At 46.9% G+C, this 25,289-nt stretch overlaps 13 protein-coding genes across 13 annotated transcripts; 5 read left to right on the forward strand and 8 right to left on the reverse strand.

The window, feature by feature from the left end:
* Positions 1 to 214: 214 nt before the first annotated feature.
* LOZ57_003559 (uncharacterized protein) lies at positions 215 to 1,037 on the reverse strand (the record flags this gene model as incomplete). Its single annotated transcript, XM_049252607.1, has 3 exons — positions 215 to 781; positions 829 to 915; positions 999 to 1,037. 3 exons carry the CDS (start codon positions 1,035 to 1,037, stop codon positions 215 to 217), a joined length of 693 nt encoding a protein of 230 aa, XP_049108448.1.
* A 340-nt stretch (positions 1,038 to 1,377) lies between these two features.
* On the forward strand, positions 1,378 to 4,931 carry CDC60 (cytosolic leucyl tRNA synthetase; the record flags this gene model as incomplete). The annotated part of the gene is made up of 4 exons (XM_049252608.1): positions 1,378 to 1,452; positions 1,502 to 4,002; positions 4,056 to 4,254; positions 4,314 to 4,931. 4 exons carry the CDS (start codon positions 1,378 to 1,380, stop codon positions 4,929 to 4,931), a joined length of 3,393 nt encoding a protein of 1,130 aa, XP_049108449.1.
* Positions 4,932 to 5,200: 269 nt separating this feature from the next.
* On the reverse strand, positions 5,201 to 7,122 carry GEP3 (Mitochondrial ribosome small subunit biogenesis protein; the record flags this gene model as incomplete). The annotated part of the gene is made up of 2 exons (XM_049252609.1): positions 5,201 to 6,618; positions 6,678 to 7,122. The coding sequence occupies 2 exons, from the start codon at positions 7,120 to 7,122 to the stop codon at positions 5,201 to 5,203; spliced, it is 1,863 nt and encodes a 620-aa protein (XP_049108450.1).
* A 388-nt stretch (positions 7,123 to 7,510) lies between these two features.
* On the reverse strand, positions 7,511 to 8,428 carry LOZ57_003562 (uncharacterized protein; the record flags this gene model as incomplete). The annotated part of the gene is made up of 1 exon (XM_049252610.1): positions 7,511 to 8,428. The coding sequence occupies one exon, from the start codon at positions 8,426 to 8,428 to the stop codon at positions 7,511 to 7,513; it is 918 nt and encodes a 305-aa protein (XP_049108451.1).
* Positions 8,429 to 8,663: 235 nt separating this feature from the next.
* Positions 8,664 to 9,524, forward strand: LOZ57_003563 (uncharacterized protein; the record flags this gene model as incomplete). Its single annotated transcript, XM_049252611.1, has 5 exons — positions 8,664 to 8,694; positions 8,746 to 8,842; positions 8,901 to 8,950; positions 9,004 to 9,074; positions 9,138 to 9,524. 5 exons carry the CDS (start codon positions 8,664 to 8,666, stop codon positions 9,522 to 9,524), a joined length of 636 nt encoding a protein of 211 aa, XP_049108452.1.
* A 297-nt stretch (positions 9,525 to 9,821) lies between these two features.
* LOZ57_003564 (uncharacterized protein) lies at positions 9,822 to 11,313 on the reverse strand (the record flags this gene model as incomplete). Its single annotated transcript, XM_049252612.1, has 3 exons — positions 9,822 to 10,758; positions 10,818 to 11,132; positions 11,198 to 11,313. 3 exons carry the CDS (start codon positions 11,311 to 11,313, stop codon positions 9,822 to 9,824), a joined length of 1,368 nt encoding a protein of 455 aa, XP_049108453.1.
* Positions 11,314 to 12,073: 760 nt separating this feature from the next.
* Positions 12,074 to 12,973, forward strand: HNT1 (Adenosine 5'-monophosphoramidase; the record flags this gene model as incomplete). The annotated part of the gene is made up of 6 exons (XM_049252613.1): positions 12,074 to 12,113; positions 12,248 to 12,330; positions 12,470 to 12,538; positions 12,628 to 12,720; positions 12,781 to 12,795; positions 12,866 to 12,973. The coding sequence occupies 6 exons, from the start codon at positions 12,074 to 12,076 to the stop codon at positions 12,971 to 12,973; spliced, it is 408 nt and encodes a 135-aa protein (XP_049108454.1).
* Positions 12,974 to 13,527: 554 nt separating this feature from the next.
* On the reverse strand, positions 13,528 to 15,472 carry CSR1_2 (phosphatidylinositol transfer protein csr1; the record flags this gene model as incomplete). Its single annotated transcript, XM_049252614.1, has 4 exons — positions 13,528 to 14,060; positions 14,111 to 14,210; positions 14,271 to 14,312; positions 14,366 to 15,472. The coding sequence occupies 4 exons, from the start codon at positions 15,470 to 15,472 to the stop codon at positions 13,528 to 13,530; spliced, it is 1,782 nt and encodes a 593-aa protein (XP_049108455.1).
* Positions 15,473 to 15,875: 403 nt separating this feature from the next.
* DAM1 (DASH complex subunit dam1) lies at positions 15,876 to 16,644 on the forward strand (the record flags this gene model as incomplete). The annotated part of the gene is made up of 4 exons (XM_049252615.1): positions 15,876 to 16,184; positions 16,236 to 16,275; positions 16,329 to 16,392; positions 16,446 to 16,644. 4 exons carry the CDS (start codon positions 15,876 to 15,878, stop codon positions 16,642 to 16,644), a joined length of 612 nt encoding a protein of 203 aa, XP_049108456.1.
* Positions 16,645 to 17,040: 396 nt separating this feature from the next.
* On the reverse strand, positions 17,041 to 18,865 carry LOZ57_003568 (uncharacterized protein; the record flags this gene model as incomplete). Its single annotated transcript, XM_049252616.1, has 7 exons — positions 17,041 to 17,157; positions 17,215 to 17,415; positions 17,474 to 17,902; positions 17,960 to 18,306; positions 18,368 to 18,472; positions 18,530 to 18,769; positions 18,823 to 18,865. 7 exons carry the CDS (start codon positions 18,863 to 18,865, stop codon positions 17,041 to 17,043), a joined length of 1,482 nt encoding a protein of 493 aa, XP_049108457.1.
* A 609-nt stretch (positions 18,866 to 19,474) lies between these two features.
* Positions 19,475 to 21,125, reverse strand: chk1 (Chk1 protein kinase; the record flags this gene model as incomplete). Its single annotated transcript, XM_049252617.1, has 2 exons — positions 19,475 to 20,981; positions 21,040 to 21,125. 2 exons carry the CDS (start codon positions 21,123 to 21,125, stop codon positions 19,475 to 19,477), a joined length of 1,593 nt encoding a protein of 530 aa, XP_049108458.1.
* Positions 21,126 to 21,665: 540 nt separating this feature from the next.
* UBC11 (Ubiquitin-conjugating enzyme E2 11) lies at positions 21,666 to 22,352 on the forward strand (the record flags this gene model as incomplete). Its single annotated transcript, XM_049252618.1, has 3 exons — positions 21,666 to 21,778; positions 21,851 to 22,183; positions 22,247 to 22,352. 3 exons carry the CDS (start codon positions 21,666 to 21,668, stop codon positions 22,350 to 22,352), a joined length of 552 nt encoding a protein of 183 aa, XP_049108459.1.
* An 837-nt stretch (positions 22,353 to 23,189) lies between these two features.
* LOZ57_003571 (uncharacterized protein) lies at positions 23,190 to 25,182 on the reverse strand (the record flags this gene model as incomplete). Its single annotated transcript, XM_049252619.1, has 3 exons — positions 23,190 to 23,453; positions 23,506 to 24,751; positions 24,875 to 25,182. The coding sequence occupies 3 exons, from the start codon at positions 25,180 to 25,182 to the stop codon at positions 23,190 to 23,192; spliced, it is 1,818 nt and encodes a 605-aa protein (XP_049108460.1).
* Between the last annotated feature and the right edge of the window lie 107 nt (positions 25,183 to 25,289).

Genomic DNA, 25,289 nt, shown 5'->3' on the forward strand with positions numbered 1-25,289 from the left:
AGACGCTAGGGTTCTTCTGAGAGCATATTGAGATTCTAAATTCAACATGACTTTTCTAATGTACAGTGCATTTATGCGGGCTTTGAATCAAAGCTCTACAAGAAAACATGCTGGTATTATTAACCCAAGAAAAATACAACACCAGTTAACACCAAAATGCCAACCTAAAATCCCCAGAAGACCTCTACAGTTAAGTTGAGAGAAGAAGACAAAGCTATTCCGCCCTAACTCTCTCAATATCTGCTTTGGCTGCTGCTAAAAGTGCTGCTTGATCTTTTCGGGTTTGTCGGATACTCGCAACTCGTTGACGATCAATTGCACTTTGTTGCAATTGTCGAGTTCGCTCTTCAATCTCGTGCTGGTCGGCTTCTGATACCTGCAGCTCCTCTGCCCCAGTCAAATTTTTGAAACTAGTCCATATTTCCTCTAAACTCTTCCCCTTGACATCTATCGTTCTCACATATTCCGATTCTGTAGGCGAGGGCGCGGATTCATCCCTCGTTGAAGATGCTTGTTTTGTTGCTCCGTCCTTATTTTCAAAATATAGTGACAGCAGCGCAGGGCCGGCATTGTCATCTGTTTGCTTGACCGACATCGAAATACCAGGGTTGTAATATTTTAATCTTGGCAGGCATTGACGCCAAAACTTCCGAGCGCCGAAGTGGCCCTCGTACATTTTGCGGGCGTAGGTAAGATGAAGGCGGGTAACGGGGGAAGCACTGGAGGATGAAGGCGCGGGTGGTAATACAGCAGCTCCGAGACCGACTCTGATATCTAAGAGCTATTCTCAATTAGAAACTAGCAGGGTTTTGGGGCAAAGCACAACACGGAAGCATATCCGGGAGTATGTGGATACTCTTCCGCGGACTTGGGAGTTATATATGGCGGCTTCGACGTAAGAGAGATACATACTCTCTAATATTAAAGTAATCAGCAAGACGTCAATTGCAATAAAAAAAGTACCACAACGAACGGGATAAACCGGCTCAACTACATACAGACTTCATTCTTCGCATTCTCTTGAGAAGAGACACCATTTTGCCAAATATATGGCAGTCACCTTCCACCAGCAGCTAGATTTTGACGTCTTGAAAAGGAACCAAATGCGCTTCAGCCCTCAATGGCATGCAATGCAGCGATTTGGCTTTTCGACAGTCAAGATATCAACCAATTTCTGGAGCAACACGGACCATTAATATTCCGAGCTCTGGGCTAACTTTGGTAACCGTCTGATTACTAAGCAGACTTTATGACTCGCAGGCTTATATAATCTAGGATTTTGTCCAGGTGCAAACAGTTAACCCCGCCAGCATTCCAACAGGACAGTCTTACCCTGTACCTTTACCCCTAATTTCAATAATTGCTTTGTTGGGAATCATGTCTGCTGCCGCAGCCGCAGCAGCGACGGCTGCGCTAGACAACAGCACCAAAAACACCCTTAAACTTGAAAACGTGAGCATCCGTGACCCTAGTATCTCCCCCACCCTCTAACTCTTCTCAGACAGAGAAACGAGACACGCTTATTGCTATCGAGAAAAAATATCAAGCGCAATGGAAAGAGAAAAAAGTCTTCGAGGTCGATGCTCCATCTATCTCCGAGATTCCTGCTGACTCCCTCTCCGCCGCCGAGCTACGCGTCAAACATCCGAAATTCTATGGAACAATGGCATTTCCATATATGAACGGCTCACCCCATGCCGGGCACAGTTTTACTGCCAGCAAGATCGAGTTTATGACTGGAGTCGCTAGAATGGAGGGCAAACGCTCCTTGTTCCCCCTTGCTTTTCACTGTACGGGTATGCCTATCAAAGCATGCGCGGACAAGCTAGTAGATGATATTAAAAAGTTTGGCAAATATTTTGAGAACTACAAGGAGGAGGATGAAGTTGAAGATGCGGCTTCAATACCTGTAGCTACCCAGGCAAAAGAAGACCCCTCGAAATTTTCCGGGAAAAAGAGCAAGGCGGCAAGCAAGGCTGTGAAACTAAAGTATCAATTCCAAATTATGATGGCCTTGGGAATACCACTTGAAGAGGTCCATAAATTTTCCGATCCTGACTATTGGCTACAATACTTTCCGCCACTGTGGATACGCGATTTGGATAGCTTAGGTGCCAGAATCGATTGGCGCAGGGGCTTCGTGACGACTGATGTTAACCCCTATTTCGACGCGTTTGTTCGCTGGCAAATGAACCGTCTCCATGAGATGGGTAAAATAATGTACGGCAACAGATACACTGTCTACTCTCCCAAAGATGGACAACCGTGTATGGATCACGACAGAACGGAAGGCGAAGGAATTGGGCCGCAAGAATATACCGCACTAAAATTAAAAGTTAAGGAATGGTCTCCAAAGGGGAAAGAACTAGTTCAAGGAAAAATCGAAGAAGATGCAAGTGTGTATTTTGTCCCTGCAACAATGCGCCCCGAAACGATGTATGGTCAGACTTGCTGTTATGTTGGGCCTTCGCTCAATTATGGCATTTTTAAAGTGAAAGACAAAGAATATTACGTTACGACAAAACGAGGGGCATGGAATATGGCGTTTCAGGGTACCTTTTTTGATATGGATCACTTCCCCTGTGACCAAAGTGAGCTTCCTCTTGTGGTTGAAGCTCCTGGCTCCGCATTCGTTGGCACACTAGTCAATGCGCCATTATCTGCTCACAAAGATGGAGTTAGGATTTTGCCCATGGAAACGGTTTCCGCCAGCAAGGGAACTGGCGTTGTTACTTCTGTTCCCTCTGACAGCCCTGACGATTTTGCTACTTTCACTGACCTAGCTAAAAAGGCTGATTATTATGGTATTAAAAAGGAGTGGGCAGAGTTGGAAGTCATTCCCATCATTGAAACACCAAGTTACGGAAATTTAACTGCCCCGGCTCTTGTGAAGCAGCTGAAAATCAATTCGCCAAAGGACGCAACTCAACTAGCTCAAGCTAAGGAGCTTGCATACAACGAAGGGTTTTACAAAGGGACGATGCTTGTAGGGGATTTCAAAGGCGAGCCCGTCCAGGCTGCCAAGGATAAAGTCCGGAAACAACTCATTGAAAGTGGAGATGCCTTCCCGTATGCTGACCCTATGGGCAAAGTCGTTAGTCGAAGCGGCGATGACTGTGTAGTAGCCTACCTTGGCCAGTGGTTTTTAAACTACGGTCCAAATGATCCACAATGGCTTATCGATACCCAGAATTACGTTGCCAACTGTCTTAATACCTACCTTCCCGAGACACGACATGGATTCGAAAAGAACCTTGAATGGCTTAACCGGTGGGCTTGTGCGAGGACTTACGGTCTTGGATCCAAACTTCCTTGGGATCCTCAATTCCTTGTTGAAAGTTTGAGTGATAGTACCATATATCAGGCATACTACGCGATATCTCATTTGCTTCAAAACGATCGGTATGGTAGCAAACCAGGTCCTCTTGGAATAAAACCGGAGCAGTTAACGGACGATGCTTGGGATTATATTTTTGCTCGGAGAGACTTGAGAGATGACCTTGTTCAAAACACAGGAATTAGTAAACAAGCGTTCTTAACGATGAGAAGAGAATTCGAATATTGGTACCCCCTTGATGTCCGAGTTTCTGGTAAAGATCTCATTCAAAACCACTTAACCTTCTGGCTCTATGTTCACATTGCCATGTTTCCAGAGGAGTACTGGCCACGCTCTGTCCGGGCAAACGGACACTTGCTCCTGAACGGCGAGAAAATGAGCAAAAGCACTGGAAATTTCTTGACTCTGAAAGACGCGGTGGATAAATACGGAGCCGATGCCACACGCATTGCCTTTGCAGATGCTGGCGATGGCATTGAAGACGCAAATTTTGAGGAGTCTGTCGCCAATAGCAACATCCTGCGCTTGCATACACTCAAGGAATGGGTGGAAGATGTTGTAAAAGATGCGAGTCTTCGTACAGGTCCTGCCGATGCGTTTGTAGACAAACTCTTCGACAACGAAATGAATGTCCTCGTTCGAGAGGCAAGGAGGCATTATTCTGAGTAAGACTTTGCTTTTCTCCCCTTTTTTGAACAGATAATAATTGTAATCCAAGCACGAACTTCAAATTAGCATTAAAAGCGGCGCTCTACGAATTTACAAGTGCTAGAGACTTTTATCGAGAGCAGGCTACGGCAGCGGGGATAGGAATGCATAAAGACGTGATCCTCCGGTACATTGAGCTTCAAGCTCTTCTTATTACTCCAATTGCTCCACATTGGGCAGAATATGTATGGCTAGAGGTGCTACATAAGGTATGTCGCTGTGACTAATGGAAAAATTCATTTTTACACTCCCTAATCTGTATAAATAGCCCAAGACCATCCAGCATGCACTCTTCCCTGAAGTACCAGAGGTTGTACCCGCTCTCTCAGCCGCCATAGACTATATCCGCTCAACATCCTCCAACATCAGCTCTTCGGAAGCTTCCTTTGCTAAGAAGATTTCGAAGGGCAAAGCAGTCACATTTGATCCACGCAAACCAAAGAAGCTTACGGTTTTTGCAGCAAAGAAATTTCCTACATGGCAAGAAAAATACATCGACCTTGTTCGGGAAGCATTTGATGACATGACAATCTCGATTAATGACAAGGAACTTAATGCTAATGTTGGCAAACTTGGTGAAATGAAGAAAGCCATGCCATTTGTTCAGGGTCTTAAGAAGCGACTCATCCAAAGTAAAGAAAGCCCGGAGAGAGTTTTCAATAGACAACTTGCTTTTGACGAAACCGAAGTCTTACGTAACATGATGGATGTTATGAAGAAGGTGACTGGCTGTAAGGTGGTTGAAGTTATCTCGGTTGAAGAAGGCGGAAAAGTCGGCAATACTCTTGATGGAGAGCACAGGGACAACCTACCGCCTGTTGCTGAGAGCGCAATTCCAGGCCAGCCCAGCTTCCATTTTGAGAATATCAGCGAGGATTCTGTGTAAGTCCGATACCGCCGGACAGTCCCCAAAATATCAAATTTTGATATTATTCAATGACGTGAACGCCGTTTGTGGGGGTGATGTATAATGGAATTTTTCAATAGAATTTCTTGAATTAAACCGCCTGTAAAATATAAAACCGGAAGAGAATTCCAATTTCTTCAAAGCCTTCCTTGATGCCCAAACACCCAAAACTCCGCCAAATGCAGAGGATAATTTTGTTTTGTATATATATACATATTTGGTAAATATCAACACTCTTTGCTCAAGTATCATGCTGGAATCTCGGAATGCCGATTTTGGGTGCGGCGTTTCCGCCGTCGTATCCAGCGCCCAGCTTTCTTCAAGTCCTTCCTCCTCTTTTGTTGAAGATGTGAATATGCAGTCATTGGCCGCCTACTGCCTATGCACCCTCCATTTGGACTGAAAATTTCGACTTTCGGGACGTCGACTTGGTTTTCGTTTTTTGTTCGGATCTGCGACGTGAGCTCAACCCATCCGCATCCTTCAATCAAGATATCTGTCGACATAACTTTGAAAAGACGGAGATGTTCATTCGCTGGCTGGAAGGTGGTGTCTCTCAGTCGTTTCCCATATACCTTGGTTACATCATACTGGAGTTCGTATATTCCTGCTGATGCTATTGATTTCTCCACACCCTCCTCCATTATTTTCGCATGTGGAGTAGGGCGCTCCCCCGCCAGCATTTCGACTGCTTTTGACGTTGAGGTTATATGCGCTTCCAGAGGCACAAACGGGGCTGCTAGGACCACATCTTGAGGGTCAACAGGGGTGATTCTAACAAGTCCCCCTAAAATCAACGACTGGCCTGGCTTAATCGTATACCGCTCAGGTTTTAGTCGCTTTGTCATGACTAACTCGAGCTTGTGCTTCTCCTGAACGTGTTCCGCCAGTCCACCACGATAAAGTCCAGGTAAATCTATAACCTCTCCTTTCTTTTGACCAAAAGGAATCCGAATAGGGGACACAGTTGTCCCCGGACAAGCAGAAACGATGGGTAGAATCGGATAATCATATTGCTCTTGAACTGGCGGTAGTAATCCATCGCTGACACTAGAACTCGGCTGATCTTTAGCCTCTTCGCTTGCTCGTAATATCTGAGCGGAATTTGGAGATTTAGGAAATATGGCCGAGATCAAATTGCTTTTGCCCACATTTGTTTTACCAACCATCCAAACTCCTCCACCATCGTCCCAAATCTGTTTCTTGACTCCCTTTGTCCACCAACCTCTGTGAGCACTGACCATATGAACGTTTCCTAATCGAATTCTGCTGCCAGTTGACCCAAGTGCATCGCGAAGAACTTGGGTCACATAGGTCATAAGAGAATCAACGTGCTCCTTCAAGGCACCCAGTAGGTCGGAGCGAGTGATTATAAAATGAAGCTCCGCCTGTTGTCTCCCAGATCTGTAGTGAATAGTTCTCGATCGACGGTTCTGTGATCGTGGAGGTTGAATAGGAAGGTCACGGTAGATGTTTCGTACTAAGGACATAGGGAAGTCGGAAGCGTCAAGAACGTGGTAGACGCGGTTAAATTTCCAAGGCGATTCTTCCATGATTGCTCGTATGTATGAAAGGGGGGGGTAAGGGATAGGCTGAGCTTCTCTATGGTTCATAAGATTATGACATCTGTCGCAGAGAGGAAATTGGGGCGCAACTACTGTAGAATCTGGAAAACAAAAACTGATTTTTAGTTAAAATAAGACAAAGAGGATGGGATGTGCCTACTGTCGCCTTGCTTTGGGGGTTTTGGATCGTCCACAGAACTCGCCGCTGACTCCGCATCAACTTCTTCATTAGACTCATTGGTCAAATCAATGCCGCTCTGGTTGTGCGAAGCTGCACGTATGAATACCTTGACAGCCTTACGAGAGGCAGTGTAGTAACCAGCCAGCTCTTTGTCCACCCACTGGGTAAATGCCCCGCAGCCAGGGCAGGAAATAGGGAGCAAGCTCAGGTCAGGCTGTGCAGAAGTCAAATTGTTGTCCAGTGGCGTGCTCGAGAACGGTGTGCTTGTCTGGAAAGTCTTTGGTTTCCCAAGTTTAACCAGAAGCTTGGATGACTGTAGAAACCATCGTGGGAGTTGGGAGAGAGCATAATTTCGCAGGACAGAGTGTGGGTTAAAATATCGTGGAACTCTAGAAGCCAATGTTCTTGGGTTTGCAGCAATCATTTCGGTTTTGCTCTTGTTCTTGACACGGTGAAGTTGCTTCTTCGGATTCGCCCTGTGAAAAATACACGCTGCTCAGTAGGTCTATCATGCTAGCTGGAGTGGCTGATGAGCTTATCAAACGGCATGCCATACAGGCCATATACGAACATAGAAACCCAATACCACTTTCAGTGGTTGGGGACTCGGGGGACTCGGGGTGGCGCGACGAACTTATAATCCTTGATATACAGAGTACAGAGTACTCCGTACTCGATGCGGAATACTATTTAAAAAGTGATATCATAAAGATATAGATTTATGTATTAACTAACTATACAAAGGCATGCTAAACTTCATACTGCGGAGACCGAAAACACCAAACTCCCAACAAAGCTAGGGCCACTTTGAATCATGCCTTTGCTTTCCCTTTCACTTGGGCGGTAGCATCAACACTGACAGTATCATTTTGTAGCTCCTCATCTTCATCGCTGAGAAATTCATCATCATCGTCATCAAAGCCGGCAAATCGTCGTGCTGGAGCAAGCTCCTTAGAGCCACGATCACGAGAATCGATATCATCCATTTCACTGTCATCGCTCGGTGCTGCACTTCCACTACTTTGACCCGGACTCGTACTTGAGCCACCCACAGATCCACCGGCGAGGTTGTCCTTCCAGATCCCTTCTTTCATGGCACGAATTACGGCCTCACGAGCTTTTTCCCCAGCTTCTTCTTTATTTTCCATCCATTCGCCATCGACTTTACTTTTCCCGCCGCCATTTTTTATCTCAGCCTCTCTCTTTTCGGAGAGTTCAACAACCATTTCCCACCTCTTCCTGCGAGATTCTTTTTCTTTCTTATCCATTTCAGGTTTTAGAGCAAGATATTCAGCTAAAGCTTTCGCCTCTTTCACTGTTCGTAGGCGACGCCCATCTAAATTGCGGTTCGACCCATTGTTTTCTCCTTGGGTACCCTTTCGACGGCTGGACATACGGCCGCCTGCAGCACGGAGCTGGGAGCCAAAGCCTCCTTTACCGCCATAAGTACGCGCACTGAGTCGAAGAGAGAGAAAGGTAGAGCAATCGGGTATAGAGCCAGATAGAAAGTCAACAAGCTTTTTGGAGGAGTGAGGTATAAGTTCCGTATTTCCAGCTGTAGTTAAAATGAGCGAAGGAGATTGCAATGGTAATGAATTGGGTAGAAGCGAGTTGAGTCTATCGGTTAATTCAGATACAGTTGAGGTAGCAGGGAGAGAAATGGATAGAGTTGAAGGTAAAAAGAGGCCCGGGAATGAGGAGAGAAGGATGTTAATCGTTGAGGGAGCCATGGCGGCGGTTCCGAGGCGTCTCGGTGGGATATCAAGTTACACTCAGGTGCCGTTGCTTAGACTCTAAACCTTTAAATTAAAACAAAAACCACTAAAACAAGTGCAGGTATGGATAGAAGAGATAAATTGGGCTGGCTGCGAAGCTGATCCTAGGATTGTTTGCGATACACCGCGGTGCTTCTGGAAAAGCGTTCTGGATGCATGAACCGATGAGTCATCGAAAACCGATAATACCATGCTATTACGTGAAGCTACCAATACGGCAGGTAGGGCACAGGGCTAGCGAACCCTAACACACTTGATTAGGATTATCAAAGTTGAGCTTCAAGTTCACGACGTTTATCAATATCGCAAATACCCCAGTACTGCGTTGTCAAAGCGATTCCCCGAAGTACGCCAGGAACTCGCGACAATGTATGTACCGCGCACCTGTTATTATTCCATTGAAAGATGGCTAACTCTAAGATTACAGGCTTATCCCAAAAGCCGACCGCAAGAAGATACACGAGTACCTCTTCCGCGGTATGTTTTGAACTCGAATTTCTCTTGGAGAGCAAAACTGATGGTTATCCTAGAGGGTGTACTCGTGGCCAAGAAGGATTACAACCTTCCCAAGCACGGAGACATTGACACCAAAAACCTCTACGTACGTATCCTTCCGGTCTCTCATTTCTCAACTTCACTTGGCGCTAACCATCCCGCTACAAAGGTCATCAAGGCTTGCCAGTCCCTCACCTCCCGTGGCTACGTCAAGACCCGCTTCTCGTGGCAGTACTACTACTACACCCTCACCCCCGAGGGTCTGGAATATCTCCGTGAATGGCTCCACCTCCCGGCTGAGATCGTGCCCGCTACGCACATCAAGCAGCAACGCTCCCACGCTCCTCCCCGTGGAATGATGGGTGGTGAAGGTGAGCGCGAGAGACGTCCCGGTGGCCGTGGTGATCGTGGTGATCGCGGTGACCGTCCTCCTCGTGGCGATGGTGGCTACAGACGCCGTGAGCAGGGTGAGGGCAAGGAGAGCGGTGCCCCTGGCGACTTTGCTCCTTCTTTCCGTGGATTCGGCCGTGGTCGAGGTGCTCCCCCACCATCTTAAATGATGTGGTTCTGTTGTCATCTTGTGGGTGATATAGGAGCTGTTTAGCCTTACTTAGTTCATTTTGAGCAAGCATTCATGGGCAAGAGCTGTACCTCATGTACCTGAAACAGGCAATGCTGGAGTATTGATCGATGGATGATTGAGGAAACTCTTTAATGTTGTCATGTCACCTTTATATGATGTTGGCAGTATGACATTAGATTCAAAATGCTAATTGAAACATCGATGAGATGCCATTCACTACTTTGTTTATCCTGTTAATTTTATATGTAGTTTTGCGTCATTAATTTGAGATTATTTACCAAACCGCCTCCGGTCATACCTTATAACAGCTTGAAGAATGACAGAGGCGCCATCCACGCATGCGTCGGCAGAAGAAAATTCCTCCGGATGATGACTTACTCCGTCCTTGCATGGCACAAAAACCATGCTTGTTGGCACTCTCTTTGAAGTAAAGACACTGTCGTGCCCAGCACCGCTGCGAATTGAGCGATATAAGGATTCTGGATGTGCAGAGCCAGCTACAATAGCCTTCGTGGATTGCGTTACACAGTCGATACAATCGGGGTGGAATCTGATCGCAGGGCTATCAAAGTCCAATTGCCATTCCACACGGCATGGTTTTCCAATGTTTTTACCCTCCTCCGCAGCAATCGCGTCGAATTCTTCCCGTAACTCTTTATCCAGTATATCTACATTCTCAGACTCTGGTCCACGAATGTCAAGACTAAAGCTGACGTATCCGGGAACGGTATTAACGCTCCCAGGCTTAATTTCGACAATACCAACGCTTGCAAGGCAGCCGAGCTTTTGAGCCACCTCTCGCGCTCGTACCATCATTTTGGCAGAAGCATACAGCGCGTCTGCACGATGTTCGAAGGAGGTAGTTCCAGTGTGGCAGTCACGGCCCGTTACATTGATACGATACCAACGATAAGCCTGGACTGCTGTCACTACGCCAACACGTTGACTGGATGTAATCAAATGCGGTCCCTGCTCAATATGAAGCTCGAAATGGGCAGCCATGGGCGTGGCGTTGAACGAGCAAGGAATATCACCCAGATAATTGATTTTCTCTAGTGCCGATTTCATGGACTCCGGGGAGGACGTCGCTGATGGAAGAGAGGCCACGGTCGGGACTTCGAGAAGGCTATGCGCTGTTGCGAGTGGGATGCACTCCGCCCAGACCCCTGAGGATACCATACTCTTTGGAAAACGAGCTCCCTCCTCGCTGTCAGGTTGGTTAGTACGCCGACGAACAGCGGGAAGGATGCTCCAGGAAATACTGACTTGGTCCAGTTTACAACCCCTACACCACCTTCAGTTTCAATGCCTTTCTCTTCAAGTGTCTTTAGCATCTCAATGCCAGCGCATACGCCCAATATTCCGTCATATCTGCCCCCAGTTGGCTGGGTATCAAGATGGCTCCCCACAAATGTGGGTGGAACATCTTTTCTGCGACCTGGACGAACTGCAAACATGTTTCCCATTGCATCGACGGTAACTGTGCAGCCAAGGCCTTCTGTGGTTTGCTTGAACCAGTCCCGGACCTGTTTGTCCTCCTGGGATAGGGCTAATCGAGCCATCCCAGTGTCGGTTGGGTTTCTAAACAAGATGAATTAGCCTTGTCGAGGCGCTTCATGAGCGTTTCAATAAGAAATATCACTTACTCTCCCCATCTTACTCCGGCTCCCCATTGGCAGCTGTGGTGGATATATTCTTGTAGTCTCTCCCTGTTGGCTCGTAAAGCAGAAACATCCGCGTCTGACAGATCTGTAGTAAGCATAGTTCTTTGATTTCGTATAGAGTACAGAAAGAAAACCTCGTAAATGCGACTCGTTTTATAATCTAGAGGGCTTTATGTACAGTTGCACGTATACAGAAAGTATCAGAAGCACAAAATCACGAAACATCAAAGCCATCGTAACCAGATACTATACTGCGGGGCAGAACCAGTGCTGATGCCGATTCGGCTGTCAGCGCGAGGCAGACGGCTCTTGATTCGGCGATAGGGCAGCCGTTGCCGAAGCTGCGGGGGGGCGCGAAGGGGCAGGGCTTATGCACACGACAAAGTCTCTGTGTCCACGACCAACATCATGCTCTTGTCGAAACGTTCCTGGCCCCTGCACACGATGAAACCGAGCTGGCGGCTGGCCGTGGGGCAATAATACGAGAACTGCATGCAAAAAAATGCAAAAAGCATAAAATTATCGACCGACTATTGTCGATAGTGGTGTTCAAAGATTGCAGAGCGGAGTATTATGGGCAAAGCCACGGCCATCTCTGGTAAAAGGCAAGAAATGGATTCTGAGCTAGCTTGTCCCACTCCTAATTATTTGGCGCCGAATTGACCTACAAGCTGCCTCCTGCAACCCCGACGCCGCGAGTTCGATCCCTCCGACGCTCGGCGCGTTCTTTTTCCCAGTACAGTAACTACCCACCATCCCACCTTCTCAGCCCCTCGACCCACGTCGCTGTACTGACACCGCCGTCATACAAAACCCCATTAGTCCCTTGTGCAAGCACAACAGTAGCGCTCATTAGTTATGTCTGCCGCCGCGTGTATCTTTTGCAGAATTATCAAGGGTAAGCACCTCAAACTGAATATGCATCCGTGCCCAAGGTCCCCATTGACATCATCCTGACCCCGCTACAGTGAGCAGCTGTCGCTCGGAGGTTGCTGTATTAGTTAGACGAGCCCGGTGCTGATGGTTTTTTAGGAGAAATTCCTTGCATGAAGCTCTTCGAAAGCGAAAAAGTGCTGGCATTTCTTGATATCCAGCCGTTGAGCAGAGGACATGCGGTCAGTATCCCCACCGCTTGCAAGCAGAGTTTAATTCAGCCATTGCCCCGGCTGCCATGTCAATACACCTAGCATCACCCTCCTAGCCCGTTGATTCCACTCAAAATCACAGTATACTGACGTGTCTCCTTTTCGCTAGCTCGTCATTCCCAAATTTCATGGTGCTAAGCTCACTGATATCCCTGATCAAGACCTCACCGAACTTCTGGTAAGCTTAAGACCTTACCCGCTTTAAAACTTCATTTACCCCATACAACGCTAACCAAACTAAATTATCATTCTTCCTTCCCTCTGTAGCCAGTAGCCAAGAAGATTGCTGTCGCTCTTGACGCGAGTGATTTCAACATTCTTCAGAACAATGGCAGGATTGCCCACCAAGTTGTCGACCATGTAAGCCGATCCTTATAAGTACCTGCCCGCCTTAGATTCATTGCTAAATTTGGTTAACAGGTTCATTTTCACATGGTAAGTCAGGTGGCTAGTCCAATCGCTGCGCTTCCTATAAAGATGGTGAAATTGGACTAATGAAAGGTAGATCCCGAAGCCCAATGAGACCGAGGGGTTGACAATCGGATGGCCCGCCAAAAGTGACGATATGGACTCCCTCAAACAACTTTGTGAGGACCTGAAGTCAAAAATGTAGTTCTGGCTGGTGAATAGCACCTTCCTTATTCTCTATCAACATAACTATTTATTTGAGACATCACAAACCCTATGACTGTAGTAGCGTTTGTATGTATATAGCAATGTGAGGAGAAAAGCAACCTCAAAACATGGTTGAAGGATTTATATATGTACTCCGTATATAATGTTCAATTGAAACAATAACCCTCAAAATTGAGAGGCGGGGTGAGATAAGGAAGCCATCGTGGATATATGCTATCACTCCATCTAGTTAAGGAAGAATTCCAGAGGGTGAAAATACTCCATCATACCATTGTCCTAGAGCAAAAGGGGGCAAGAAGACCACGTAAATGCTGGGCTCTTCTATGTATTGTTAACTTAGAGAAAACACCTTCATTCGTGAATCCATCAGAACTTAAGCAACCAAGCGGTCAAGAGAATCGGTGTCACGATGTATACAAGACAAAGTCAAATTCTACTGTAGGGAACCGAGGTAAACTCCCATGTCAAAAAAAAAAAGAAGAAAAAGAAAAAGCTGAAAGCAGATGAAAAGAAACAGGGTATGTTTCAGAATTAGTTGATGTCACCATCAACCAATATCGGCCTTGTAGCCACTTCCATGCTACATTTTTCGGAAAGTGTTGTTCGGATACTCGTAGTTCTTGACGGGATATTCTTTCTGGCATGTGATGACGGAATAAGGCCGAGGCGGTCGTAAAGTGATCGAGCACGCATATAGGGATCAAGTTGCCAATAGTTATCGTACAAACGCCCAGCGAGCTCGTTTCTCCTTTTCATCAGTTGGGCAGCCTTAGCGGTGTCAGACGCACTATGTGCAGCAACCCACAATTTCGTCGCGAGTTGAAACTCAGATGTGTATTCTAGTCGCTTTGCGTTCAACTTATCCATCTCTTCCATGTTTCCGAGTTTAGAATTTTCACCTTCTTTCGGCTCTATATATTTGTATTCATATTGGTTGTCACCGCCTATTTCTTTGATGAGCTGGTCCCGAGGAATATACGCTTCAAGATCTTCGGCAGTTTTTGTAAAATGGACTTTAGCGGCAACCACGGGGTCTAACCAGCCCTTGATAACAGCCCAGATACCTGTAATAATTATTAATTTAATAAAGCACCACAGAAGAATACTGCCATACCAGAAAATAGCCACGGGGCTTTGTGTACGAGAATTATCCCTAGACTTTCAGGGTAGTTCGCTTCAAAGCATTTGATCATGAATTTGATCGGCGCATAGTCCTATCCTTAGGCGTTAGAACGTGTAAATAAGAGGCAGAGTAACCAATTCGGTTCGCATACCATGTTTACAAGCGAAAAGTCAGTCAAATCGAAAACCAGCGCCTTGAATCAGTTAGCATATTCGATATATGGCGCAAAGGCTAGTGAAAGCTTACTGCAGTCTCCGTAGGCGATTCCAAAAGTAACCTTGAAGTTTCAATGAGGTACACCGTGTACTTTTCCAAAGCCGCTTCACAAAACGCTCCAATTCTATGTAATTTCACTCGAATGTAGCACACCGGTCGGCCAGCAATGTCAGCTCCATGAATAAAACTCTCGCCTAGTCGAAGTAAAGACAAGAAGTCCTCGGATTCTTTCTTGATTGTTGGATCGGTGCTCTTTATATCCTCGAGGGCCCCAATGTCGCCGGGTTGCATGATCTTTTCCTCAAGATTAATGGTCTGAGCTCTCCAGTGGAGAGCAGATATAAACATGATTAGAGCTCGATTCACATCCCATTTTCTCGCGCGGAGGAATCGCAGTAGAAGAACATCCGGGTGATCTTTCTTTAACATATTCCAAAATGCAAGTCTCAGCTCTTCTGGGCTATAAGTCGCTAGTGCTTCGTGAAAGTCCTTGGTTTGACCGAATTTATCTTCAACATCAGGTGTTTTCGTTTCAGTTGCATCAGAAGAGGCGGCATCCTTTTTATTAAACAATCCAAGTTTACGTTTGGGTTTCGTCGAGTCAGAGGTCACAACTTCATCTGATTTGCGTTCTGCATTTGACTCTTTCTCTTCAGGTAAATCCACCTCACCGATCAACCTAAACAGCGCAATCCAAAACTCTTGCAGCTTCGTTGTCTGCTCCGCTGTGAGATTACCAATATGGCCGGCTTGGGTTGTTTCTGGCATAGTGTCTAATGATTCGGGGTGTCTTAGGCGGTGTTTGACGAGGTCTTCGGGTGGCTTGATTACTTCAGAGGTTTCAAAGAGCCAAAATTTCGCAGCTGAGCTACTCAAAGCTAGGCCACCGCATAAAAGAACGAGGGAAATCGAGATAGACCAGAAGGACGATGCTCTCGCGATGGGAACGGCGTAAGAGCGGGCGAGGCGGGTTTCTATATTGCGGTGAAGGGCCTTAGTGCAAAGAGTCGCCCTTGAATCCGGTGGATCCCGGGGCCGAAACAGGATATGCACACGACGTTCAGCAGACACGAATGCTGAGTTGGGGGCCTGATCCCGGACGGTTGGCAGCACGCGGCGAAGGAATCGGGCACTCATTCACTCATTCACGAGGGAAAAACTAGCGAGGGACAAATGTGCTGCCGACGGACTCCTTGCTTGACATTTGCTGGAACCGAGACGAAAATGTGGGGTTGCAGGGAGTCGAGAGTAGATGAAAAGAGGGGAAATAGGAGCACTGCCGTAGCGGACGGCGAGGAGGGCGAAAATCCGGGGGAGGCCAGGAAAACCCTGAAGGAGTAGGGGATACTTTCTTGTCCCTGGAACCGTCAACCAAACCGTTGAAATCGGCCGCGATCGCCAGCTTGTGAGAATCGCGGCCGGCACGTGATGACAAAAATAGCCCGAGAAAACGCTGTTTTAGGCTCGCGAGGTTCCAGAGACAACGCGGAGGCGACGGGGGCAACAGCGCAGTCTCCTTTTTTTATCGCAGCGAGCAACAATGGATCCAAGCCACCGTCAGTCCCGGCCACAGCCTTCTTCACGCCCGACAACGCCTCTGCGACCCAGCTCCAGGTCCTCTCTGCGTGAGCAGACGTTCGGAGGTGGTTCCGCTCGGGGCCATGCACTGCAGCCCGCAGTCAATACCTTAGAACCGCAGTTCGCAGAGCTATCAGACTCCATGGCTGATCTCGAGGCGAATTTTATGCATCTGCAGCTGCTGCATGAGAGCTTGTCCCGCTTTAGCGAAAGCTTTGCCAGTTTCCTATATGGCTTGAATATGAACGCGTTCTGTGTTGATTTTCCGGAGGTCTGTTCTACGCAGTTCAGACGCTATTGATTGTGCTCACAGGCATCCTAGGCTCCGGTTCAAGATTCTTTCCGTCGAGCCAATGAAGCAGGTTGGAGTTTGTCTGGGCGACTTCAGACAGTTTCGTAGCTAACCTCATCATAGCTGAATCTGCTACTCTTGCCCCCGAGCCATGTCAGCCCGACGTTGAGACGGAAACAACATTTATGTAAGAAGACACGTTTTCATCGTTTCAACTCTGCGAAGTCTAATGACCCTTAGGACGACGGACACATCCTTTATCGACCATCCGCCCACCTCGTCGAAGAGATCGTCGAAATTTGCATCATCGGGCTTACTAAGGACTAGATCAACCGAATCAAGTCGAGGAACCGCAAGGGGTCGACATACTGCCAGAGGGACTACAGGACGACAACGCGCAAGCGGTTTAGCGCGGCCTCGAGGTCGGGGAATTCGATAAATTGGCCTTGTCCGTGTGCATTGAAATACCGATAACAACTTGGACATTTATGCTGAAGTGCTTGGATCTTACTTACCATTTCAAAGGTTTGGTTCAAGTAATACCGATACTTTGCATTGTTGACTGCCGCCTACTGGTTATAGAACAAAAACGTCAGCCCAGGCCGCCCATCGCTATCGCATACGCCTGTGTCATCTTCCCAATGCCCTTCAGGGAGGTGTAAATCTCCGGCCGATACGATCAGAACAGCCCAATCAAAGAGCGGACCCGATATTGACCAGAAATCACCCCTCCTCCCTGTAAACGAAGTGTTATGTCAAATCAGATTCGAAAAAAATATCCCCTGGACTTCTAACGCCGCAATCCGCATATCACCAATAAGAAAAGCGTCACCGACTAATTCTTTGCTTTTCTTGAGAGGGAGCGCAGAGTATAGAAGAGGAGATAGGCATCGGCGTCTAATACCTCCGACTCCGTTGCTAACGTTACTTTGTCGTCATTGAACTTGAACCACTGTGCCATTCTGATTAGCATTCCATTAGCACAGGGCAAAGTGGGTCCTTAATTTACCTGTTCTCCCTGCCGACAATAGGTTAGGTAGTGTCCAGAGTCAATATCACCAATATGGACCACCACACTTAGCAAATCGTAGTTATATTTGGAAGTGCTCTTGGAGGATGAACGAGTGGTATAGGGTGCCATGTTGATACACAGAGGAAAAGCAACTTTGGCATCCACTTTTTCTGAGACGGATCGATGTCGTTCAAATCTCTATACAGCAGGCCCAATTAGCTTTGTTAAATGGTAAACAATCAAATGGGCGACAAACTTTCAGCTGCATACACATTATTAAAGGAAGTGTACGAAGTCTAAGCTGTTTTGTGGCTCCCTGGGGTGTTCCACACCAGCTGCAACTATAGTCACTGGCAGGAAGTTCCTCAGGGGCCGTATAGCTTTCCAAACAACCAGTGAGCGTAGGCGTTGAATCCATGTCACCTGGTATCCAATGCAGCGCTTTTTTCTTCCGTTGGACTTGAAAAGCTAGGCTCAAATCCAATATTGGATCTTCTGTACGGTTTGTATTGCCGCACTTGTGACAGGTAACACTGCTTTGCAGTTTGCCAAAAAAGGCTTTATGAAAGAAACATCTGCATCTTTTGTCATAACCATCTTCGTGGTCATCTGCCGAAGCGTGCAATTTGTTGACCAGAAACTGGTAGAATTCATGAGCATCTTGTTGCTGGTAGCCGGCTAGCTCCTGTACCAGATGAGTCCGTCAGCTAATAACACAATCCGATTTATTCTCTAAGCTTACAGGAGATGACTGCCAGGAGCTCAGTAGGAGATTGAGGGCGCCAAATCCTTCTTCCTTCTCATCATTGTTGAACTCCGCAAATGCTTCAGCCACATGGCAGCTAAAACAATTCGGCTCCGAACAATCGTAGGTGCGATGCCCATGCCCAAGGAAATAAGTCGTGAGCATAGGCTCATGGAATAGAGTCTGCAGTATTACATTCATATAGCATGTTTGACCAAGGTTGAACAGACCTCTAACGCCCTCTTTTCCGCAAAGTCGCTTATTGCTATTAGAAATTAAATAAGATGCTTCCTCGGAATCTGCACCGTAAGTCAATGCCTCAACGAATGATCGCTTCCTTGAACCTGACCGAACAATATATTAGTGAAATTTATGTAGAACATCACGCAACCCCTGCCTCCTTACGTTCAATCGTCTTAGATGCACCATTTAATACAACATCTACTTCACTATCGTAGATGAAATCCCCGCAACCCTGGCACCATATTGATCCACTTCGGCAATCGGCAACTTTTGATTAAGTGTCAGTAAGGCGTAAATATCCAGACAAAATGTAGGTATCCTCACAGAACACATGTCCATTCTTTTCATAATGAACTGTCCGTCCGTGGCGTGGCTGAGCGATAGGACAGTGAAGACATTGGTATAACGGCTTTAAGGATAGTTTTCGGGCAAGAATTGATTGGGAGGACAGTGATTCCCAAAAAACCTGGGGCTGCTCTGACTGTGATTGCCGCACCAGGAGTAAGGATTCATAAAACTGGCCAGCAGTTTTGGAGTCGCTTTTGAGAATTTCTCTGAGATGTTCTACCCTGGTCAGCATTTAGCCATCCTGTAAGAGAGGGAAAGTGAAGGAATACCACAGCCAAATTCTGGTTCAAGGCTAAAAGCCGTGTCTGCCATAATAGTTACCTGTAGAAAGTAAATATGCTATAGGTGGGCGGGTGAAAGAAACGTGTAAGGTATTTTGATAAGTTGCTCCCAGAAAGCCCGGTGTTCCTAGCCTCTCCTCAAAAGCACTTGGCTGGGCGGACCAGGCCTCAGGATACCCCGGTGGTACCCAGGAAATATTGAGCTCAAGATGCTGCAGTGACCATTGAATTCCGTTCCGAGTTGATGGTGAAAGTGAAGAACAGGTAGTTCAGGATATGGAGGTTGGGCGCCGGAGATATGATCGGGGATAAAGAAAGGCATAACTAGAGTTTACGGAGTACTCCGTACTAGTTACTACATACATACCTACATAGCTTAATATACGGAGTAACACCTAACTACTCCGTATTACATATCACCACCGATCGAGTTTTCTAGAGGTTTCTAGTAAGAGATAATTAATATACACTACTAAAAATGATGATTGAATTATTAATGTTCAGCAAACTAGGTCGGCTAGTTGCAAAATACCCCGTCATCAGAACGTCGATACCGTCCCAAGTATCTACACAGGAGATACATACGCTAATCATGTACTGTATATACATTCCAAATCACAAAATATGCGCTGTACAAGGGCTAGTTATCAGGTCTTAAAACCGCATCTTTACACAATATCGTTATCTTTTTAAAAAATCTTCTCCATTCAAGAGGGTCTCCCTTAACCTTAACGAACTCGATCTCGGCAACTCCGTCGGCGATCATCTCAACGATAATATTTCCATGAAGCGGGCATTTCCTATCGTCATTGGTCCGAACTCGAATGAGAACCGATGTGTCAGATGTTTTAGGCGAGGCAAGAACGTGAAGAAGCTGAAGTGCTTCGCAGATACGTGGAACGAGTAGGCCAACAGGCCAGTTGGAGAAGAAGCGAGTGAGACAAGAAGATGGAATGATATCTTGAAATTTCCCAGCATTTTGTGTCCGGCTGAGAGGAACCGATGGGGTCAAAGAGAACTGCGACATCGATGGATCTTCCATGAGATACTCGGTGAGGATGGCGGGAGTACCTAACATATTCTTTGGCTGTGATGCGGAGTGGTGACTCGTTGTCAGACGAGGTGGACCATCCCAATCAATAGCCATGTCATCTATTAGGGTTTCAGGCTGGGTGGATGAAAATTTCGGCTTTAGATCCTCGGGCGATTCATCCACCATAACAGTATCCTGATCTGGTGAAGGTTGGGACTGGGATAAAGTAAGAGGATTTTGATTAAAATTTATGTGCAAAGACTCAAACATTGTAGTGGCCATGTTGACTGGGTTTGTGAGCTTTCCCTCAGGCGAAAGATACTTATTTTGCCTAGTAAACCACGGATGTCGTCGAACGTCCTGCAACGAGAACCTGGTAGAGATATCTATTCGCATTATACCACGCAGCAACGATAAGGCGGCTGCGGGAAGGCGATGCCATAACTCATCATCTGGCTTCGCATTTGTTTTGACATAGTCACAATACTCGTAGCTTTCGTCTGTAGGACTATCCCAAGGGGTATTGCCGACAAGCAAAACAAACAGAACAACTCCGCAAGACCAAACGTCCGCAAGGTCAGCCCGGTATCCTACTCCTCGAGACTGCCCGCGATTACTGCATTTAATGACCTCCGGGGCAATGTATGGTGGGCTCCCACAGAGCGTAGCACTAAGCTTCTGCTTTCCGTTATATTCAAATAAGGTAGCCAAACCAAAATCGGCTATTTTAAGATTGCCTTCAGCAGAAAGTAGGATGTTTTCGGGCTTGATGTCCCGATGTCCCACCCCTTTTGAGTGCATAAAGCCAACAGCATTGATGAGTTGCGTAAAATACACATGGGCGATATCTTCCCCGACCCCTTCATCGGCCTCGATTTTATCAAATAGATCGCCTCCTTCCGCTAGCTCCATTGCTATCCATCTCCAGGCGTTATCCTCATCGGTATTGTAGAAGGCGATAATGTTGTTGTGAACCCCAATGTGTTTGTGGAGAGAAACCTCCATATGAAGCTGCTTGCTTGTGATGCGGCCATGACGTGCAGCATAATCTTTGTGAATAAATTTAACAGCAAACACCGGGGCGTCATCCTGAAGAGGGCATGCTTTTTTTATGCTACAAGGTCGAGCGTTGTCAGTCCGCCATCGCGGGCACTATCCATGGAGGAACTCACCAGGCATAAGCACCCTGTCCAATCGTTTTCGAAACAATCCGAAAGGGGAGACCTTCTGGCAGAGGAGCGAGCTGTGAGTGCTGCATGGCGGGAAGCAGCAGAGAAGCCGAGGGTTTGACTTCCTCGCTCAGCAGTCATCGCTCATCCATCACACGGAGCACGCTGGAGTGAGAGGGATTGGGTACTCGGTAGCTTTGGGAAGTTTGTAGGCCCTTCTGTTAGAGATTCGACATATCAACTTCGCTCAAGGTTGACCGCGACGCGTGTGTTTTATATTGCCGTGTTCGCCCTTAAATGGCTGGCCCTGGCAAGGATAAGAGACCTGCGAGGGGCTTATCGATAACGCTAATAAAACTAACTAGGCCGTCACCTGGTTGCCCCGTAAACAAACATCCCCAGCACACCATTTTCAAGCAGCCTGTCTTTCGGTTCTTTGTCCTCGCATTTGAATACAGCGTACTTTCATCTTTTAGGTTGTCTTAGGAAGCTCCTCTTCCGTTGAAGTTACTCGATCCAAGTGGCACTGCTAAAATTTGCTGCTTAGCGGTGTTCTAGCTTGTATTGCCTGCATTCTCCTCAGCCTCTTGCGTTTGCAGCTTACATCCCTCTACCGCATAACAGTCATAATGGATTACAACCTCAACGATCAGAATTTGGCTCCAGATACAGTATCGGCTCAAGAGCCCTCCAAGTTGACAGCTGCAGCCGTCAAAGTCGATGCTCAGTCTGTCACAAAAAGGTCTGTACGAGTTTCCTATTGCCATTACCTATTTATCATCAGTAGCTAATCAATCAACACTGATCCTCTTAGGCTACAAACGGAACTGATGCAGCTTATGATGTCGCCTTCTCCGGGAATCTCTGCTTTCCCTGATACGGATGGAAACCTGCTTTCTTGGACTGCTACTATCAATGGCCCAGACGATACTCCCTATGAGAATTTGGTCCTTAAACTTTCGTTTTCCTTTCCTACGAACTACCCATATGCACCTCCGGCTGTTTTGTTCAAAACACCAATATACCACCCGAATGTTGATTTCTCCGGCCGAATCTGTCTTGATATCCTGAAAGAAAAATGGAGTGCCGTGTATAATGTGCAATCTGTTCTCCTAAGCTTGCAAAGCTTGCTAGGGGAGCCTAATAAGTATGCTTTATTCTGTTAAGTTTTGGCAGTATTCATGTTCTTTTTTTGCTAACTCTACTACAGTGCCAGCCCACTGAATGGGCAGGCCGCCGAACTGTGGGACACCAATCCGGAGGAGTTCAAGCGGCACGTCCTGGCTCGACATCGTGATATTGAGGAACTTGAATGAGAGCACAGCATCTGTGATTTCGTCGAGCCTTTCCCTACGATCCACTGTCTAACGATTCTCTTATTGTCTATGATGGAGTTCTCCTGGACGATTGGGCGTGTAGTTCCTACTCCTTTGGAACATATATCTTGCATTGGACTGGTTGCTTGCATATAAATTTAGAGCTTCTTTTGCGTTTTGTTTCTAGTACGGCATTGCCCTTTTCCCCAAAATTATTGTATCGCGCTCTGAATTGAAAGCCACCTACTCCGTATTCTTTCTGAATAGCGAAAATATAGGAGCTTGAGCGCTTATTGCTTTTATTAATATAAGAAGAGTTCTATTTCAATGCTGATTATTAGTGCTAAGCTGGGCATGAAATGCCTTCACCCATGTTTCCTCAGTAGCCAATCCATGCAACTCAGGAAGTGCGGTTTAGACGGCGTCAACTTTATGCAATCATGGTGCCAAGACATATATGGAGGAAGTATGTGAGTCACCACAAACAAATTTGGTCTGTCTTGTATTTCGATGCGCCTCACAAGCTAACAGGATACCCATTCAGGTCATAGAGCATTTTCCCTTGAGAGCGGGCTGAATTGGAAGAAAAGAGAATGAAATATATCCGGAGCGTGCAAAGAGCATAACCGCCAGACTCCACCCAGGGATTAACGCTCTGCATGGCGAAGCTGGTCAGAAAGTTGGAGAATGAAAGGTTGTAGCATCAGAGGTAAGAGTGGTCTGAACTACATTAATACTAGAAAGCATATTCTACTATGATATGATACTATGTGAAGGAGGACCCAACGCCACAAGCTGAGAACAATGCTACATCTTTTCGGATGCACACACTCATGATCATCGCTGATCAGTAGCCAGTAACCCGGCTATACTTGCGCTGCTCAATGTACTCAACGCTCCTGTGAGCATTGCACTCACAGCCACGCGAGTTACATCGGCAATTCGACCAGGAGCCAGCTGGGCCAAGACCCCAATCTGATTTCCCAGTGAGCCAATGTTCGCAAAACCACAGAGAGCATACGTAGCAATCAAGCGGGAGCGTGGGGAGAGATCTTTATATTCTGGTTCCGTTTGGAGAGCATGGTACGCGACAAATTCATTCTGGGTTTAATGTCAATAGAAAGAAGAGAGGGCGCAGGCACGCAGCACTTACAGCAATAAGCTTTATTCCAATGAGCCGAGAGACTTTGAGAAGGTCGCCATTGCGCGGGACTCCGAGAAGAAAGGCGATCGGATAGCAAACGTACCCAATGATGAGCTCGATGGTGAGCGGGGGGCTGTTTATGTTAAGATACCGACCCCACCACATCAGCAAACCATTGACGAGAGCGAGGAGGGATATAATGCACAGTAACGTGGCCGCAATCATGGTACCAATTTTCAAGCCCAGCCAGGCACCTGCTGCAAATGCATGCAATGCATTTACCGGCTTGTTCTCTTCATCCTCCGGAACCACAATGCGGCCGGCAGTCAGGGCTTCTTCGGTTTCGGGAAAACGCATCTTAGAAACCGCCAATGATGCTGGTATACTCATAACGCAAGACGAAATTAGAGCTTGAGGATTGACCCCCAATGCTACGTATGCGACAAAGACACTGCCAGAAATCGTCGCGAAACCGGAACACATGACCTGGTGAATTTCCGCCATGGTAAGATAGTTGATAAATGGTCGAATCAGCATGACTGATTCTCCTTGACCGACAAATGGAGATGCTGCTGCAACAATCGCTTCCGCGCCTGATACCCGCATTGACCAGAAAAAGAATACAGCAAACTTTTTTACAAACCACTGAATGAAGTGTATGTAATAAAGAAGCTGAACTAGTGACACGAAGAAAATAATGGCCGGGATAACAGTAACCAGGAACCAAGGGATCATGGAAACTTCCTTGGTTGTTAAGAAGGCGGTTCCTTGTCGTGCAAATCCGAGGAGGTCTGTTGCGCGCTGGGATATGAATCTAAAAATATCAAAGCCAACTCCAGTGCGCAAAACAAAAAGCGCCATGACGAATTGGACCAGCATGCCAACTATTACTGTTCTCCAAACAATCTTCTTTCTATCTCTAGATGTGGCCCAAAGAACCCCTATGAGAACGAGTAGTCCGAATAAGCTAATGGCGCGGTTGGCTCGAGTATTATCGGCGGTTTCCGGGGAAGCAAAAGCGCCTGCAGAGATAATGATGATCACCAAAGCAGCACCCGCCAGTGTTTGGAATCGCTCCGGGATCAACGCGGCGACACGGCATGCTGTGTTTTGCCATACCCAATGCATTGGCTTTGAAATGATAGATATCGGCACGTAGAAAAAGATGAGCCTAAGAGTGATGCAGAGATAAAGGATGAATGGGACCACCCATCCCAAATCGTGTCGCCGGAGAATAAGACCTGCAATCCACCAGCTGCGATTGAAGTCAGCGCATCTACGTCTCGTCGGCTGTCTGGAAAAACACGTTCCAGAGGAAAACTTTGGCCCAAAATCAAAATCACAGAATCGAAAATCACGATAATGCAAATCAACTTACGCTGTAAATAAAAGCCAAATTGCTACATGGGTTGCAATCCGAATTTGCGCACGGTACGGACGTAGTCTTTTGGATATCCCTCTTCTGCTGTCCGAGCTACGTTCCAGATCATCTGTGGCCGGCTGCTTATCGTTCGACGCCGCACTGTCCTCAAGTTCCCTTGCGAAGACATCCTTCTCCTGACTCTTGCCTAGCGGCGGGCTATGGTGGGCATCATGATGCTGGTGAGCGGGACTCAAAGCTGGCTCAGGCAAGTTTTTGTTGTCTGTGCTCTTCGGTTCCTCAGCGGGAACTGAATTGTTGTTCATTGCGATAACCTGTGTTGACAAGCTGCGTCGGGCCAATTCGACGTGGTGGAAATGCGCAGGTTCAATGCCCTGATGGATCCCAGGAGGTCCTTATATTTTCACAGCCG

Source organism: Ophidiomyces ophidiicola (genome assembly GCF_022830035.1).
Source record: "Ophidiomyces ophidiicola strain CBS 122913 chromosome Unknown scaffold_12, whole genome shotgun sequence".
In the NCBI taxonomy this organism is placed as follows: Eukaryota; Fungi; Ascomycota; class Eurotiomycetes; order Onygenales; family Onygenaceae; genus Ophidiomyces; species Ophidiomyces ophidiicola.